This window comes from Simochromis diagramma, unplaced genomic scaffold (assembly GCF_900408965.1).
Source record: "Simochromis diagramma unplaced genomic scaffold, fSimDia1.1 OVJJ01000816.1, whole genome shotgun sequence".
Classification (NCBI taxonomy): Eukaryota; Metazoa; Chordata; class Actinopteri; order Cichliformes; family Cichlidae; genus Simochromis; species Simochromis diagramma.
The window spans coordinates 5,109,851-5,127,412 of NW_024386908.1; the positions used below are offsets into that span (position 1 = coordinate 5,109,851).

The window sequence follows — 17,562 nt, forward strand, 5'->3', positions numbered from 1 at the left end:
CTGTGGCTAGAAGTGAAGAAAGGGGCATTCATTATATCAGATAATTTATTCTGCATATTCAAACATAGAAAACTTATCTTTCTGATTTCTCGTCAGATCTTGGATGACGGTGGTGACCTGACTCACTGGATTTATAAAAAATATCCCAGCATGTTCAAGAAGATCAAGGGCATAGTAGAGGAGAGCGTTACTGGTGTGCACAGGTAGGACGTGGTGTCTTTTTGGTTTAGTTTTTTTTTGTTTTTGTGTGTGTGTCATAAACGTCGATTCATCCGTTCTGATTCAACACACTTGTTAAGTTCAGCAGAGATCCCTTTATGGTCCACTGGTTGTCCGTTCTGTATGTGTACTGAAGTCAAATCAGGTGTTTGTACATGTTGTGGGGAGATGTGATTCTGACCAATTCACACAACGTTTAAGCCGACTTGGAGCAAGGAGTGTTCGGTCACACACAGGAGAACCATAGCCTGAGAGTGTCTGCACGTTTTCCTGAGTGGATTCAGAGGAAAACCGTCCAGCTTGTAGAGCAGGACGGTTTGAGAGCCTGCACCTCTCTCTGTTACTAAGGAAATATAGAAATGAATACGATTCTGTTGATGTCTTCATCAGTTCCCCTTATTAATTCTGGGTCAGTCCCCTCTGAGTTTGGAAAAGGAGGCCTGCACAGGTTTTCAGAGTCGACGGTTGACATTAGAAAAAAGGCTTGCATTTGTTTTGCACGTGCAAACACTCCCTGTTTAGCCAAAATAGGGTTGATCCCAAAAAACTGGATTCAGAGGAATTGATGAGGTTTTTGATTTTTAGCTCGTTTTCACGGGAGAATGTTGTGCAAGAAGCCTTCCTTGCATCTTTGTTGCATCCAAAGACTCCCCATCTGTCGGTGGGCTCCTCTGCGCCAGCAGCCGCAGCAGCAGGTTGCCCTGGGTTCTGGCTCCAGCTTCACCGGGGAAAGGATGCTGCCTGCAGGCAGCTCTATAGTCGTCCTATAGAGAGAGAAAAAACGTCCGAACAACCTGCTCTCACTAGTTTGGCATGCTGGAGTTTTGTGCTTACATGTGGTCTGTGTGATAATATTTAATGCTGATCTTGTTTGTTTGGTGTTTTGTTTTTTAAATCACAGCTATGAGAAATATGGATTCATGCTGTGTAAGCATGAATGCGCTAACCAGCTAGCCCATTATTAGTGCAGTCGTCTTGGAGATGCATGTCAATGAATTTTAGGGCTGAGCTTGTGATTGAGCCCCAGTGGGAGGGGGTTATTCGTTTAGATGAGGAGTACAGCATCTACCTCCAGATGAATGAGACATTCCACCTTTAGGTAGATAAAACCAGGTGCTGTAAATGTGTCTGTTAATGTGCTGGTTTGTGTATTTATTTCTCACTGAAGAAGTGTTTACATAATCTGTGGTGTGCCAACATCACCATCTAGTGGTGAATATGTTCTCCACTGTATATTTGTGGCATGGTAGCAAAATTTCAACTTGATTTGCGCAAATAGAAACACATCAGTTAAATCTAAATGATAAAACAAATCCTTTCAAAGATTTAAGCAGCAGCTGCTCCTGTCAGGATTAATTTGCCACCTTTCTTCCAGTCATTGAATTAAGAGACATGATTGTATTCTGATGTAAAGTTTAAATGTTTTTTGGTGTGTGTTTGTTTGTGCAGGTTATATCAGCTGTCCAAGGCCGGGAAACTCTGCGTTCCAGCCATGAATGTCAACGATTCAGTCACCAAGCAGAAATTTGACAACCTGTACTGCTGCAGAGAGTCCATCTTAGACGGGTAGGAAATGATCTCCTGTTGAACCTTGTTAGAATTATAAAACAGGCCAAGTTTTTTGTTTCTAATAACATGCATTGCTGCAAGGTGTATACACCCGCATCCACTCTGCTCCAAACAGTGTGAATAAATATTAGGTCGCCTGTGTGTTATAACAGTGTTTCTGTCCTCAGCCTGAAGAGGACTACTGACGTCATGTTTGGAGGCAAACAGGTGGTGGTGTGTGGATATGGAGAGGTAAGGCCACCGTCCTCGTCACGCACCTTTCTTGTTCACACAGTGATGCAAACACTGAAGCCTTGTCCTGTCTCCTGTGAGTTCGCTTATGCACATGAACAGATTTCAATGTAGCACGACAAGTTAGATAATTGTTTTCGGCCTTTTTGAGGCATCTAAGTAAGGATGGGGTTTTGCTAAGGCCGTGGCAATTAAATTTGTAAAAGGCTGGCTTGAACTTGATTAATACAGAACAAGCCACCAGAGAGTTTTGTGCTAATAGAACATCCAAGTGATGGTAGCAGAGGCCAGCTGCTGTGGATTTTTTTTAAAAAGTACATAAATTTCTTTAAACCTTTTCTTTCTTTCTTTTTTTTTTTTCTTTTTCTTTGCTTTGGGTTTAAATTAAAACCTAACGGGGCTAATGTGTCAGTGTACAGTAGGAGGTCTTTTCTTTGAACCCAAGTGCTTAACTTACTGAGACACGATTGAATGAATTCTAAGTGCGCCTTGTGGTCAACGCTGTGTACCGTAGTTGCTATTAAACTGGAACACGCTTCAAAACATAGCCCTTAGTTTTGACCTTTTTGTGTGTAACAGAGGACTTTGAGTAAAATTAAAATGTATGAGGTTTTAAAATGGTAAAAAGATTACTTCAAATTACTCCTATGTTAGTGCTTTGTCGTGGCGTAAGTAATCTGTCCTCTTCAGAGGATTTGGGGTCAAATTGTGGCCTGCATACTGACAAATGCAACCCAGTCGAGTAGGACGTACTGGTATTTATTTGATATAATATATTACTACTGAGTCATACTAAATGGACAGCAGTGCTACAAAATAGGTGGTTTGATCCTTGTTGCTTCCACGTGGCTCCTATTGTGTGACTGGTTGATTAAGAAACACGTCGTTTTCAATTCTTTTTCTAAATAGTGAAATAGTGTGCACACTTAACACTCTACATTCACTCAAACAGAAGCATCATGGACAGTTTCTGCATGTGATATGGGTTTATGTCCTTTGTGTTAACTCCATTTGTACTTTTTTTTTCTCTCCTCAGGTTGGAAAAGGCTGCTGCGCTGCCCTCAAAGCAATGGGCTCCATCGTCTACGTCACAGAGATCGACCCCATCTGTGCCTTGCAGGCCTGGTGAGACTTCTTCAGCTCTTGTTCTTCCTTTGTTGCCGTTGATGCTGCATTCATCTTACACACTTTCTTTAACCAACCGTAGCATGGACGGCTTCAGGCTGGTGAAACTCACCGAAGTCATCAGACAAGTGGATATCGTCATTACCTGCACAGGTTGGTTCAGCCGCTGTCCTTACCTGACAAGAAGAATCACAATGCAGAGAGAAATCCAGTTTAGATGTTGCATGTTAGGAGGATACAAAACATAAAGCAGTCCCTGGTATCATTCATTCAGGGTGCCTAAACGGATAATAAGTCCTTGTAATCAGTCTGCAGCAGCTACTAATAAAGTTCTTAACTCGGCAGCCAGCAAGTTGAGCGCTTGAAGCAGAGAATTACTCGCCCTCTCAGCTTCATTAGTCGGTGCTGCTGGCAGGCGAGCTGCAGAGGTCTGTCCTTAGGTGGAAATGGCAAAGATAACAGCAAAGATAATAAAAGGATTTGTGGCCTCAATAAAGTTCAAGAGTGTTGTGAAATAAAAGAAACAAATATATTAAAACACGCTGTCATAACTCTTATCTCACACATACACACAGCAGTCTCTTTGTTTGGTTTTTATTCACCTCTATCACGTCTGTTTTTTATTGCTTAGTAAAAGACTTTAGCTTGTTTTGATCTAAATAGATAAATACAAAACCATTTAAAATGCTCTATGTAGACAGGTGAGACTCTAAACTAAATTACATTCCCTAATTAACTTTGTTCAAGTCGTGCGATAAGTAATTAAATCATGAGCGATAAGGGCAATCCTCCTCCTTTTCCCCCCAGTACATAGATTTCAGAAAACCTGTTCAGTCCCTTTTACAGCGTCGTATTTGATTAAAACCTCACGTACAGCCGAGCCTCTTTCCTTCCTCTGGAGATTTTTGCTTCCTCAACGTTTCTCTCTGTTCTTTGTGTCCTCTCCCCTCATCAGGCAATAAGAACGTTGTGGTGAGAGAGAACCTCGACCGCATGAAGAACGGCTGCATCGTCTGCAACATGGGACATTCCAACACTGAGATCGATGTGGTCAGTTGCCAGTTTGCACGAGGTCTAAATTGTAGTCATCTCATCAGATTTAGGCGTGTTAAAACACTGCCACTAGTTATCATTTTGGAAGACTGAACTACTCGATCGAGACTGTAAAAAATTTCTGCTCCCCTGTTAAATGTCCTCACGTCTGTAAAGCTTGACCTGGGGCAGTGATTGCTCATTGTTGTCATGGTAGCAGTCGACGTAGACTTGAGTAAGTGTGGCGTCAGTAAAAGGTCTGATCTATAACCTGCTGTTACACTCAGAAATAAACAAGACTGACAGATGGATAGTTAGTTTCCTAGAAAAACAGGAAAAATATGGAGCTGCCACTAGCCTTTCTTTGGTTACGTAATGCAAAAACTAGCAGACCTTTACAAGCTTTCAAACCATAAAGATGGTTAAGCTTTTATCCAGGGCAGCCATGAATCTTTGTCTTTGAAATACACATTTACCAATAAAAAAACCCATAAAAATAAATCATTAAGTATCACCAGTCACATGCATGCAAGAACTTGCACCACACAGTGTAACTATCTTTGACCCATGTACACAATGAAATCAACCTGTGCAGCTGCATGTTTAAGATATTTGCTTCAGTACAAAAGGCTGTACCAACAGAACACTTCAGAAAGACGCTTAATCATCTTCATATACAGAGATGAGCGGTTTAGGCTAATGTTAACAACAAATAGTGGATGGATGTCACATGTGCAGCTTTCTTTTTTACTTCCTTAATGTTCCAATGATGCTTTAAGCCTGTTTCAAGTGTGTAGCAGCAAAACGAGATTAATTTGTTGCCTTAACCTTAAGTTATTATAAGTTTCCCTGTTGTTTACGGAATCTTTTCAGGTCATTCATTTAGAGTTTACAGTACACTTGTGGAAATTGTGAAGATAAAAATCAAGAGGCTAGCCAGTCTGTGCGATAAGTCTGCTGGAATGGAAAGATAAGTTTAATGAGAGATGGCTGGACGTGGCGTTAACAAGATTACTGCTGGTGTTTAAAGCTTGGTGCTTGCAAAGCAAACTGCACTGCTTGTTGAAACTTTTATTTCCTTTTTTCATTTTGACTTATTGTTCATTTCAACCAGTTAACACAAAAATCATATTTTCATATTTATTATGGGTGTGCTTTAAACATTCCAATCTACACCTCATATAAAATGATAATAAAGGTCTCAAAATGTCTTGTGAAACTTTTGTACTTGCAGACACCGGATGCACACTTTACCACTACTGTTAGTACCTTTATCAGTCTGTAACAGGCTAATAAAGCTTTCTGGTCATTAAAGATTGTACAGAAGTGTTTAGAAATGGGAACAAAGGGCAACGTGAGGATGTTTCAAAATCAGTAATAACAATGGGTGACGGACAAAGGAAATGGTTCATATGAAAGGAAGCTCTGAGTCACTCCAGTCCTGGAAATGAAGCGTGCTCAGTCAACATATGACTCGTGATGAGATGTCATAGAGCAAACAGCCAAATACAAATAACCGATGATGTCGTTTCTTCCTTATAGGCAAGTCTGCGGACTCCTGAACTCACCTGGGAGAGAGTGCGCTCTCAGGTGGACCACGTAATCTGGCCTGATGGAAAGAGGATAGTCCTGCTGGCAGAGGTAAACACACCCAGCCACGCGTCTTCCTTCTAATCCTGGTGTCTAATTGGCATCAGTTCAGTCCGGGGTACAACAACAGGCAACTAGACATTTTTGGTGTGATGATGTTGATAATATGTCCATATTTAAATAAATGGTTGCCATAAAGTGATTCATGGTGCTGCGATACAAAAACAGAATGTAAAATCCTAGAAGAAAACTTTTACTTTATTTAGAGAGCTGGATATTCCACTTTTCATTCTTTCATTCTCTTAAGCACCTCTTTGTGTAACTGGAAGTCAGGAGTTCTTTTGTAAGACAGAGAGCCCCCTAGCTAGTGCTGTTCTGCATTACTTTGTATGTAGACTGTAACTGGCAGGCAAACAGCCACTCAAACAGAGCAGTACATAATGCATTAATGTTAGCAGGCAAAATAATCGAATGACGTGTCCAAATTTATGCCTAAAACACCAAGTTGTCTGTGTTCAGACAGCAGAACCTTGTGAATGCTTTCTTCTGCGTTGATACCACAAATATCCCCGTAAGGTTTGTCATCAGAGTCACAAACTGTATTGGGTTTATGGTCATTTAAAGAGCACTTTGTAAAATGGGCCCACTGCCATGACAATGTTTAAGAAAATAATTTTAAAGGATTAAATACAGTAGACGTTTACACAGATGATGTTTAACCACATCCGTTAAATTATCTTCAAGTTCGACTGCTTTCAGGGCGTATTCTTGCTTTTAGGCGAGTTTATTCATCCTATTTTCTCCTCTGATTTAATCACTTTGGAAACCTCTTTGGCAGAGTTATCCTCTCATATTTAATAATTGGTTGATTAATCATCATTTAAAATATTCTTTTGTAATGTAGTGCAAGTTGTTATGGAATAAACACATAAACAGGACACTTACCCTGCAAACTTTTTTGCAACTTTACTTGTAGTAATATGCACACACTCACCCCCTGATCATGAATATTTTAGGATAAGATGAGGTGTGTGTGCGTATGTGACAGAATGAGAGCAGTCCAACAGGGCCAGACAGGCAAACTGCCAGCCTGTCAATGCCTGCCTCTCTGAGGCTGTTTGATCTGCAGAAGTTTTAACCACATCAGTAGATTTGCGCCTCCATCCTCACCTCACCTGCCTCCAGATCACTCTGTTCTGATCCTTAAAATAGAGCAGTGCTCCAAAAATGCCATTCAGTTTAAATATACAAAACAACATCTGATCCTTTAGTATAGCTAACATTTGGACGTTTAAAGTTTATTTAAATGGTGGCTCTGTCCAAAAAAAGGAAGTTATTTTTTTGTTCCCTTTTTGTGTCCCAGTGTAATAATGCACACTCAGGCATTTATGTCATATTTATGAGCATTATTAAGCTGTAAGATGGTTCACAGACAGCTGCTTTATCATGTGAAAATGCACACAGCACTAGCGAGCAGCGTGTGTGTGAACTTCAGTGTGCACAGCAAATTAAACCCCTGTGTGGAGTTTCTGTTCTGCTTTCATCATCCAGCAACAACAGTTGAACGGCAGTCTGTTCCCCTCTCTTCGTGTAGCTTTTCAGTTTCAGAGGGATGGCCACTCGGTGCATAGTTAGCAACATCTGTCTTCATCAGTAAGCTAATGCACAGCAGTTTCATTCATTAACAGGACAGACTGCCGCGTTACACAGCTGATACACAGTCGATTTGTTGAGGGACACCGAGATCTGAGTTTATTGATTCCTTTTCATGATGCCGCCCAAAAGGTACATTTTTACACAAAGGCGCGAGCCTGCGTGTGTATTTTTGACTTGTACTCTAACCTTGTGTTGTTGTTTTTGTTTTTTCCCTCCTGTCCAGGGTCGTCTGCTGAACCTCAGCTGTTCCACTGTGCCCACTTTCGTTCTCTCAATCACTGCCACCACTCAGGTAAAGCTGTGGATCAATTTGTCTCATTTATATTGTCGCATATGTTTGGCTTGTTACGCTTTGCATTGCTGCGTTTGTGTGTGTGGATCTGTCCAGGCACTGGCACTGATAGAGCTCTACAATGCCCCCGAAGGACGGTACAAACAGGATGTTTACCTGCTGCCCAAGAAGATGGGTAAGAGTACCATCATTTCTGGATGTGTTAAAGTAGTGGATGTTTGTGTTAAATGTTTCAAATAACGACTTCGGCATTCAAGTAATTTCAGTCAGGCTCTTAGGTTTTAGGCAAAAGCTCCACCAACTTGTTGTTCAAACCTTCTGTCTTCAAGGGGATGATGAAGATGAACTGCAGGGCTGTGCCTAACCCCAGTGTGAGATAAATACGAATTATTTTGGACTTTATCGTAGTAGTTTTGTATGATTTAGAGTTCACTTTGATATCAGAACACATAAAAACCTCTTGTGTAACAAATACCATCTACGTGGATGTACAGGATGTGATTACAGCATGTTAGAAGGCCTGCAGACAGACTACATTTATCTCTGCAGACAGACTCATCTGTCCAGTCCAGAGTCGTCTCCCCGGATAGCAAATCACTCACAGCAGAGTGAATCCTGTGTATCTGTAGACACATGTGTGCATGTCTGCCGCTTGTCACATCTCTGAGCCGTCTCTCAGAGGCTGAGAGCAGAGCGCACATATCGTAAAGAGAAAAACAAGGAGAAGAATGTAGGTCGGTCTGTAAGCGACCGCCACTGTTATCACAACACACACTGACACAGAGGTGGGAGAGGGCCGGGTTCGGATAAGGAAGAGAAGAATGAGGTCAGAGAAAGGGAAAAAGGAAGACAGTTATCACTGCAGAAGAAAACAGCTGGGAAATCCTGCTACTTCCTGTTCTCATTTATATGATTAACCAAACATGGACGCCTGGTGAATGTAAGCGCGTTCTCTCTCTCTCGCCCTTCAGATGAGTATGTGGCCAGCCTGCATCTCCCAACATTTGATGCGCATCTTACAGAGCTGAGCGACGAGCAGGCCAAGTACCTGGGCTTAAACAAGAACGGGCCCTTTAAGCCAAATTACTATAGGTAAGCAAACACCTCAGCGCACTTGCACTGTTTTGAGTGGCTGACATATAATCCCGTAATTCAAATAATGATCCCGTGTGTATGTACTTGTTATTAAATTGACATAGTGTACCACACCCTCTTATTAAAGCTAAATCCTTTCAAAGACCCTGTTGAATACTGGTGGGTTTAGCTTTCTAATCAGCCTTTTCACCAAGCGACTTTAGGTCTGAATGTTAATGAGCTACAGCAGCCACCAGGTATCGCACCACTATAGCCATGCTTTGTTTTGAGCAAGAGGTTGGTTATCTTGGGAGATTAATACATGCAGGTGTTTTGTCTACCAGCTCCATATAGACTCAGAACCTAAACTTCTGTGTCGCGCTTACTGTTCAGGTCATGGTCCACTTCGTCGATCCCCCCAAACCCTAACAAGTAGGGCATGGCTAAACTGAAAGAGGAAAATTTAAAGTTCATCTGGATCCGTAATTGAATCCAGGATTATCTAGAAGGAATCTTTACCGTTGAAGGATAAAGTGGCATTTTGCATTTCCTCCCAAGATCAAACCGGAGAGCTTTTGTTTGTTAGGCAAATGTGCAAATTTCAACACTCACATCCCGTCACATCTTCACAAATGTATATCAAATTAAAAGAAGACAAAAAATATGGAGACGTCATTTTAAAGTTTTGAGGATAATAATCCAGATCAAGGGGTTCGATAAATGTAGTTTTGGTGCATGGATGCAGTCTCAGGCTGCTGTGGATGGACATTTGTTAAACCATTAGGTGAGGCCATGGTTACAGCAATGCCTGTCTGTCAGCCTGAAGGAGCTGCTTCACTCGACTCTCCTCGTCTGTGCAGAACTGTAATGAAAAGCATCAGATTAACAACAAAGTTTGGTTTTTAGATATATTTGGGTATATATTATCATTTAAATTCACATTTGGTTTATCCAAAATGATTTTGATTTCTTCCTTTGACACCTGTACATCAGTTTAACCTGCTTGTTTCCGCCACAGTCAGTTCAGTTGCTCCGACAGCTGCTAACATGCATGTTCTTTGTTTTTAAGGTATTAGCCAAGTGTTGTGGGAAGAAGAACTCCGTGAATCACACAGACTGGTAGCGGAGGACAGGAGGGAGGACACAACAGCCAATACACCTGCTTTATATGTAAGGGAGAAGGGGGCGGAGCTCTGAACGAGCCTGCAGGGTGGGGGAGGGGAGGGGCGTGGCTTTCCCTGCTTATGGCAGTCGTTTTATTTATCCCCCGCCTGATAACAGTAATAATAACAATAATAACATTAACTACACCTCGGAGCTGCTCCTGCCATTCACCTCGAGCTAGCGCCCAAACCCCGTCTCCCGCTCACTCGTCATTTCATCTTTTCCACCCGGTCCTCTTCAGACGCTCATTTGTATGTCGAGTCGTATGTAAACCTCCATCCTCCCTTCCACGTTGCCAGATCTTTTATCGTTTATCTGTTAAATATGAAATTACTGAAGCTAAAGATATATACTATATTAAAAAAAAATCTTGATTTAAAAAAAACAAAAAAACTGTGTGAATGAAGACCACCTTTGAAGATTTATCTTGTGTCGGACAATTTTTCCTGTCCCTTATTTTTGTCGTCTTTTCTTTTCTACTTGTGATTTTTTTTTTTTTTTCTTCTCTTTTTTTGTGTATTATTGGGGTGGGACGGGTGGGGCTAGACTGAGGGTTTAGGCGGGGGTCTCAGGGTCCAATCATATCATTTTATTTGATTGCGAATTGTCTGTTTTTAAGCTTTTTTTCTTATTACGCTCTTATGTCGCTACGGGTCACCCTGTAGTTTTTCTTTCTTTCTTTGTTTTTTAAAACATGACTGGAGGGTGACCCCCGCCAGCCCCTCACCCAAACACCTGTCACTCAAACCCACAGTGAAACAATCTCATTCGCTGCTCTTCTTTCTCACCCGCTCTAGCGACGCCAGTGTTGAAGTAATGAAAAGTATTTTTATTTGGTCCTTCACTTAAACAAGAATACTGTAGTAGAAGCATGGCAGGCTTTTGGATCATCACGAGGGTATACTGTGTATTTAGATGTTTATAAAGAAAAGATTTTTCTATCTTTCGTTTATTTCCTCTCCTCTAACATCATTGCAGTATAATGTTCTAATGATGCGTGTAATAAATATACTCGAACTCTCGTTTTAAATACTGTGAGAAAATATTTACAGAAATACCAAACAGCAGCCACCCTGGTACGTAAAGGAGCAGCTCACCTCAAAAATCAAATGTAGTTTGTTTGTTTGTTTGTTTTCTTTCAAATGTAGGTTGTAGCTTTGTTTGGATCTGCCTTCTCTTGAACGTCACGGAACTAAAAAGCATTACCTTCTCTTCTGGTTCTCGGAGCATTAAAAAAAAATCGATCTGAAACTAGGTAGCAGTGTCACTTTCGCAAAATTATGCTCCGGCTATTCAAGATAAAGGAACAAAACTCCACCCAAATATTGTGAGCAGCTTCATGTAGGAACTGTTTCCTTCCTGCTGAATTACAACAACCCTCTCACTCATAACGCTTATTTTTGTGACAGGGTGTGAACACTAATGGGTGTCCCCCGTCCCCTGAGCTGTTTGTTTGGCTGATGTAGACAGAAGAAAGAAAATAGTTCCTACATGAAACCTCCAATAACAAGATGAGATTTTTACCCACACCCTGCTGGGCAGGCGGCGTAGACACCCAGGTTTGTGAATGTGATAACTCGAGAATGAAACGATGTATGATTTTTAACTTGATACCATAGTTGCATCTACTAGAAGGCCAACAGTATTTTTGAGTTACCGCTTTAAGCAAAACCCCACTTACTTCCATTATATTTAAGAGAAGGCAGACGCCTCTACAGCATACATCTCTATCTGTGCAGTGTACATTGTGGATAAAATAACACTAAATGCCAGGAAAATCTATTTAATAAATGACTGTGAGGTGAGCTGTCCCATTAAGCAGATTTCTTCTGTCAGGTCCTCAGTAAAACACATGGTGCTGTTAAGAATTACTGTATTTGCCATAATCAGATGACACAACTCTTTGGTACTCACAGATGAGTTGAGCTTACAAATGAAAGACGGCACGCACACGACATCTCTGACGTGCACTAGCCTTTCAGGTCCATTTCCGCCTTTTCTCCCACCCGGAAGGCGCTTTCTTTCTTTGTCTGTCTTTCTTATGGCTGTAATGAGCTGCACAGTCGCCATCCACTGCAGCTCGTCCCCAGCTGAGCTGACATTTGAAATTAGAAAAGCCCTGACAGTGATTTCACCTGAAGTGTACCCCGCCGCCACACCGGCTCTGCACCTGAACCGATCACAATCTCTTCTGGCGTGCTGCGAGATGCCGCCAGCTCTGCTTTCACACACTAGGATCAAACGCACACAGAGTGGCTCATTACCCAAGTCTGAAAGTTTACTGTATCGTACTAGATATGAAAGGTAACAGTAAAAGTTTTATTTTTTGAAAAGGTGGGAGTGGCACAAAAAAACTTTGTTTACCAGTTGAATAAATATGCTTTTGCAGGTCAGTTTAATCAAGTAGTTCAGGATTTATTTTGAAGGGTTCCTGAGAGGGCTTGTACTACCTATTTGACAAGGTTTCACGCATCTGTTGAAATTTTGGTCAAATAAATAAATAAAACTGTTCCTTTTTTGTTTTAGGCAAAAATAATAACAATATGGGAACCCTTTAGTTAAACTCCTATACTGAGTCCCTTTCATCCGTCTCTTCATGTTGTTGACTGCTTGTCTGTAGTACTTAAACCTTTTGTCTTAAGTCTTTTTTCTTCCTTTTGTGCGCGCGTGTGTGAACGAGCGTGATGACGACGACGACGACGGTGCACATCTAAATGTCTCTCTGTATTTGTAAGCATCCTTTCTTTTTTGTAGGCCATAGTTGCTTTGTTACCAGCTGCCTCAGGATCCTAGCCTGTGTGTTAGGGGTGGAGAAACCGTTTTGTTTTTCCGTCAGCGCTCTGCTGACCGGGTAGGCGGGGGAAGACACCAGCATCATAGATGTATATACATACTATATGCAGATATGACAACCTTTAAAAGTATAGGAAGGTAAAAGAAGAATCGACACCTGTATTTATTGTTGTAAATCCTCATACTGTTCAAACTGACAAAAATTCAACATGTTTTAAGTTGTCTAATAAAGAAAAAATAAACCCTATGTTTAAATATTGCAAGTGATAATGTTAGATGATGAGCAATAATGACAAAATTCTGTAATCTGAATGAATAAAAAAATGGGGAAAAAAAGTTATTCCTTTGTGTGCTGCTTTATTTCTGCTACATTTAATACACAGTCACCCAGTGTGTTCACATACAGAGGGTTTTTTTTTTTAATGTCGCAGCCTGTGTTGTGTCATCGTGGATTGGTTTCTAGTTGTATTTATGTGCCGTGGAAGAAGAAGACGCGTGCAGCTGCTGAGCTCTGTCACGGCCACAGTGAGCTCATCTGAGCCAGCAGCAGTCAGACGGGGACATCTCTGACATCAGCTGAGCCGAGCTGGCTCTGAGCCTCTATTTATTCTAGAAACATTAGTCAAGTTTATGTGAGCAGATTACTTTAAATAGAATCGTATTGTATGTGTGTTAAACTATAATCTATTTACATTCTATTTCAGCTTGTTTCTTTTGAAGCATTTAAAATGAGGTTTGGTTTGGGTGCTACAACAGTAATGTGTAAGCTTAGTTTCTTATATGAAGTGTCACTGTGACAAATCTGCAGTGTTTAAGGTGGAGGGAGAGGGTGGCCTGAAGTGGGCACAGCAGTGGAGCCAGACGGGTTTTATCAAGGTCACCAGACTGCCACCATTAATTTCACAGGGGTGGCTCTGAAACTCGCTGCTTCTTACTACACTGCATTCATGCCAGTGTAATACACAATGAGGACTCATTATTAACATTTATTTAACCAACTATTTCCCAACCAGAGAACAGACATCAGTAGTTGCCAACTGGTCTCTAGGTTTGTTCACTGGAGCCTTATTCACGTAACCCTACAGTGAACAACTTAATGTTACATCTGTCATGTGAATAGATCCACCACTGTTGTCTGCTGCCATCTTTTACATACAGTCTGTAGTCAGGCCTTTTGAAGCTGCCTTGACCCACCTTTAAGAGAAATTAACCCTGATGATACCATTGGGATAGTTTTTAGACCAAACCTGAACTTTAGCCTGGAATTTATAACAGAAAATAGGAAACCTCGTCCTTGTGAAAACTGTCTGTAGGTACTTTGCAGTTTGTCTGCTACCATGAAACTAAACAGTTAATGTTTTTTCATAAATCCAATTTTCCTTCCTAAAAAAAATCGTCCATCAACTGAAATCACATAAAATTCTGAAAGGGAGTCTACTTGAGTTACATTTAGACAAGTTCCCGCTGCTCCTCTGGCTTGCTCTAGAGTTCCTCACATCACTGTGTTTTTGTAGCTCCTGTGTTGTGTCTGCTGATCTTGGCCTGCGATGGATTTAACCACCAGTAAATTACTATTTAACCTTGAACTCTCTCACCTCCCCCACTGCCCTAGGCCATGTGGCACAAGCCTGCTCTGAACTGTTCACTCCAATCATGTCATCTTAAGTGGTTTTTCCACAGTCAGGGGGCTGTGTGTGTTTCAGTCTGCAGGACAATCCCCTCACAGCCACGCATCAATAATTCACAGGGGAAAGTGACAGGAGGTGAAATGACAAATGAAGATGCACACACGTGAAGTGATCTGCGACAGTGACATCACGGCTGACGGCAGACTGTGTGGCAGCTCAGCAAAGGGGATGCAGCAGTTATTTTTTATAAGATGTAGGTGCTTCTAATACTTTGAGCCATTCAACCTCCACTTTAGTACACTGACATCGTTTTGGTTCCATGTGTCAGCTGATGCGACTCTATATAACTCCGCCCTCTCGGTTCGAGCAGGGACAGCGAATCAAACATATCGGGAGGGGGGGGAGTCGCAACAGCAGCAGCAGCAGGAGGAGGAGGAGATCCTCAACTTGGCTCTCCGGAGTCGGTCCCCCCCCTCCTGACGCGGTGCAGTCTTGAGCTGTCCACCGGACCGGTATGCACTATCCGCGGAGGAGGAAGTGAGCCGAGCCGACCGTGAAAGATGCAGACGGAGGACATGGAGGTACCTATCATTAATAACCTTAACGATAACGGCGACAGACAGAGGCCGAAAGGGAAAGATGTGTTCAAGGATCAGCAGAAGGAGTCAGAGGTAAATTCAAGTACAGCACAGCGGGCTCCCACAGCTCCTGGTACAGGAGCGCACTGGACGGCTGTGTGTGCGTACGTGTGTGTATGTGTGTGTTGTTGCTGGGAAGCTTTCAGATCAGCTGAATGTCCTTTCCATGCAGCGAGTCGTCGTCTTGGCTCGAGAGCATGCCTGCATGCATGCGGGCAGACGGCGAGGTGTTATTTTGGCAGCGGCTCCTATAAATAACCCAGCGGTAATCCTACAGCGGTGCTCAGCGTGGGGGACTGCAGGTGGTGAAATGTGACTGCTGCTCCCAGGACCACCGAACGCAACTGCATATCATATTTATGTCCTCGTGGTGTCCTTATGGCATCTGGAGTGCATCCTCCATTTAATCAATCAGAGAATCGGATCGGTTTTTGGCAGTCCGCCTGCCCCTCAGATGAGCATTTATTGGTTTTATTTGGTATCTTTGTGAAAGGAGGGATTTGGTTTAGTACGCTTTCTTGGAAACTGAAATAAAAGTGGCTTCCAGACAATAAAACATGTGCAAATTTAAAATCTTTGAGGTTTGAACTACAGTATGATATACTGGTGGCACAATAATAAGCCGATGCTGGCCTGTTATAAATTTAGAATTGTTTGGGATACATATGAATGCTTGGGGCGCGTCAGAGACCTAATTTGGATGCTACAGTCCCACTAAATGTACAGTTGTTTCCAGTCCCATACACATCACCAGCAGGTGCCCTCCTCTGCCTTCTAGCTAGCTCTGGAGGCAGTTATCATCTATTGTAAACTGATAAAAACAGAGAGGCACAAATGATGAGAATATGTAGTCAGCGTAAACGTTGTGAGTTAGAAAGTTTAAATTTGTAATGCGTTTTATCTCCCTACACTATTAGACTATAATTGCCTTCTGAATTATTGCTACACGTCAGGGTGGATCAATGCTTTCATGTCATTTGCACCAAATATCGATCCTGTTGCAAATCGAGACTCATCCAACCAGGCAATGTTTGTTTTTTTTCCAATCTTCTGCCTGATTTTAGTGAGCTTGTCCAAATTGTACCCTCAGTTTCCTCTTCTTAACCGGAAGGAGTGGGACCCATTGTGCTCTTCTGCTGCTTCAGCAGCAAAGATGCTCTCCTGCACATATTGGTTGTAACAAGTGATCATTTGAGCTACCGTTGCCTTCCTATCAGCTTGAAGCAGTCTTGCCATCGGAGAAATCCCAGTAGATTATCACCTTTCTTCCCCAATTCTGATGCTCAGTTTGAATTTCCGCAGGCCGACTTGACTGCATCTACATGCCTAAATGTATTGACTTGTTGCCACATAATTGGATGATTAGTTATTTGCATAAACAAGCTGTTGAACAGGTATATTTTCTGTGGTTTAAAGAGTGTTTAGAGCCACCGTAGACTGCTTATGGGAGTCACCTTCTGTAATATGGACCTGTAAGCTGTAATCTCCTCCGCTATTTCTAAACTTGACTGGCGAGGCTTGTTGTTAAGGCTCCCTCAGTGCTCGGCAGCTATAATTCATCCTCCTCATGAAAAAATTACTAGATGATGGGCTTCATTGGTGGGGTTACTCGGTCCAGATACATAAGAGATGTTACTCAGAGTGCGTTGAAGCCGAAACCATTCAGAGTGCTTTGAAAGAGGACGCTGAATGTTTTTTGGGGGAACTAGAGCATATTCATCATACGGTCAATGGATTGTGGGATAGGGGGTTGGGGGTGAATGAATGAGATTCCCTGGCCTCTACAGTTGAACCAGGAATCTCAAACCTTACTCAGTCGTGTACGTGACTTTGTCTTGCTGGCTGGAGTGGTCATCGGTTGTCCATGTTGGCATATGTTGGTAGGAGAGGGGGCGTTCAGCCTTGACACTGCGCCCGGTGTTTGCACGCTGATGCGGTGTAGAGCGTGCAAACACAGGAGCCGTGCCAGTTCAGTTTGGAGCCGTGGCAATTTTGGTTATCAGCTGGCGGCAAAGAGAAGAGGAATGGTAAACGAGAGTGAATGGGGGAAAAAATGAAGGAGTGGAAGAGAGAGACTGGGTAATTGTAAGGAGAAATGTAAGAGTAGCAACAGACGAAGAAGAGAGAGGAGAGGCATGAGAATTAAAGAGAAACATAAAGAGACATGTCATTTCGGTTTGGGCAGAGGAGTTAACTTCAGTTTCAGGGATGCCAATGGAGGACTGAGGGACTATAAGAGACTCAGTAATATAATCTATTTAAGTAATTTATCAAGGCTAATTAAGCCTAAGTGAAAGTGTTAAAGGCCTTGAAAACAAGTCGCCTCAATCACTTTTACTTTCAGGAGTGGGCTCTTGCATGGTCACACAATTTTCAGTGTAAGCTAAACAGTTTGGGTTGTTTTTCTTGAATTTTTGTACATTCTTCTGCATAAAACTAATCGACTAAGAAAACTAGTAATCCTTGGAATTTTATGCATTGTTTAATTATTAATGATGAATAATGTTAATAAAGGATGGTTTTAGCTGTAATATTATAGTAGCTACTAATC

At 42.0% G+C, this 17,562-nt stretch overlaps 2 protein-coding genes across 7 annotated transcripts in view; both read left to right on the plus strand.

Annotated features, from left to right (window-relative positions):
* Positions 1-12,883, plus strand: part of ahcyl2b (adenosylhomocysteinase like 2b) — a 48,855-nt gene extending 35,972 nt beyond the window's left edge. For 3 of the 4 annotated variants that reach the window (XM_040035106.1, XM_040035108.1, XM_040035109.1), the window contains exons 7-17: positions 97-203; positions 1,669-1,785; positions 1,956-2,019; positions 3,056-3,144; positions 3,227-3,297; positions 4,100-4,194; positions 5,719-5,817; positions 7,646-7,714; positions 7,811-7,889; positions 8,686-8,806; positions 9,858-12,883. In XM_040035106.1, the coding sequence (XP_039891040.1) occupies positions 97-203; positions 1,669-1,785; positions 1,956-2,019; positions 3,056-3,144; positions 3,227-3,297; positions 4,100-4,194; positions 5,719-5,817; positions 7,646-7,714; positions 7,811-7,889; positions 8,686-8,806; positions 9,858-9,864 (918 nt within the window). In that variant the 3' untranslated portion in view covers positions 9,865-12,883. Of the gene's footprint in view, positions 1-96; positions 204-1,668; positions 1,786-1,955; positions 2,020-3,055; positions 3,145-3,226; positions 3,298-4,099; positions 4,195-5,718; positions 5,818-7,645; positions 7,715-7,810; positions 7,890-8,685; positions 8,811-9,857 lie in introns of those variants that run through there. The other variant, XM_040035107.1, reaches the window with a different exon arrangement.
* A 1,741-nt stretch (positions 12,884-14,624) lies between these two features.
* Positions 14,625-17,562, plus strand: part of strip2 (striatin interacting protein 2) — a 31,149-nt gene continuing 28,211 nt past the window's right edge. The window contains exon 1 of one of the 3 annotated variants that reach the window (XM_040035100.1): positions 14,625-15,044. In XM_040035100.1, the coding sequence (XP_039891034.1) occupies positions 14,934-15,044 (111 nt within the window). In that variant the 5' untranslated portion in view covers positions 14,625-14,933. The remainder of the gene's footprint in view (positions 15,045-17,562) is intronic. The other 2 variants (XM_040035102.1, XM_040035101.1) reach the window with 2 other exon arrangements.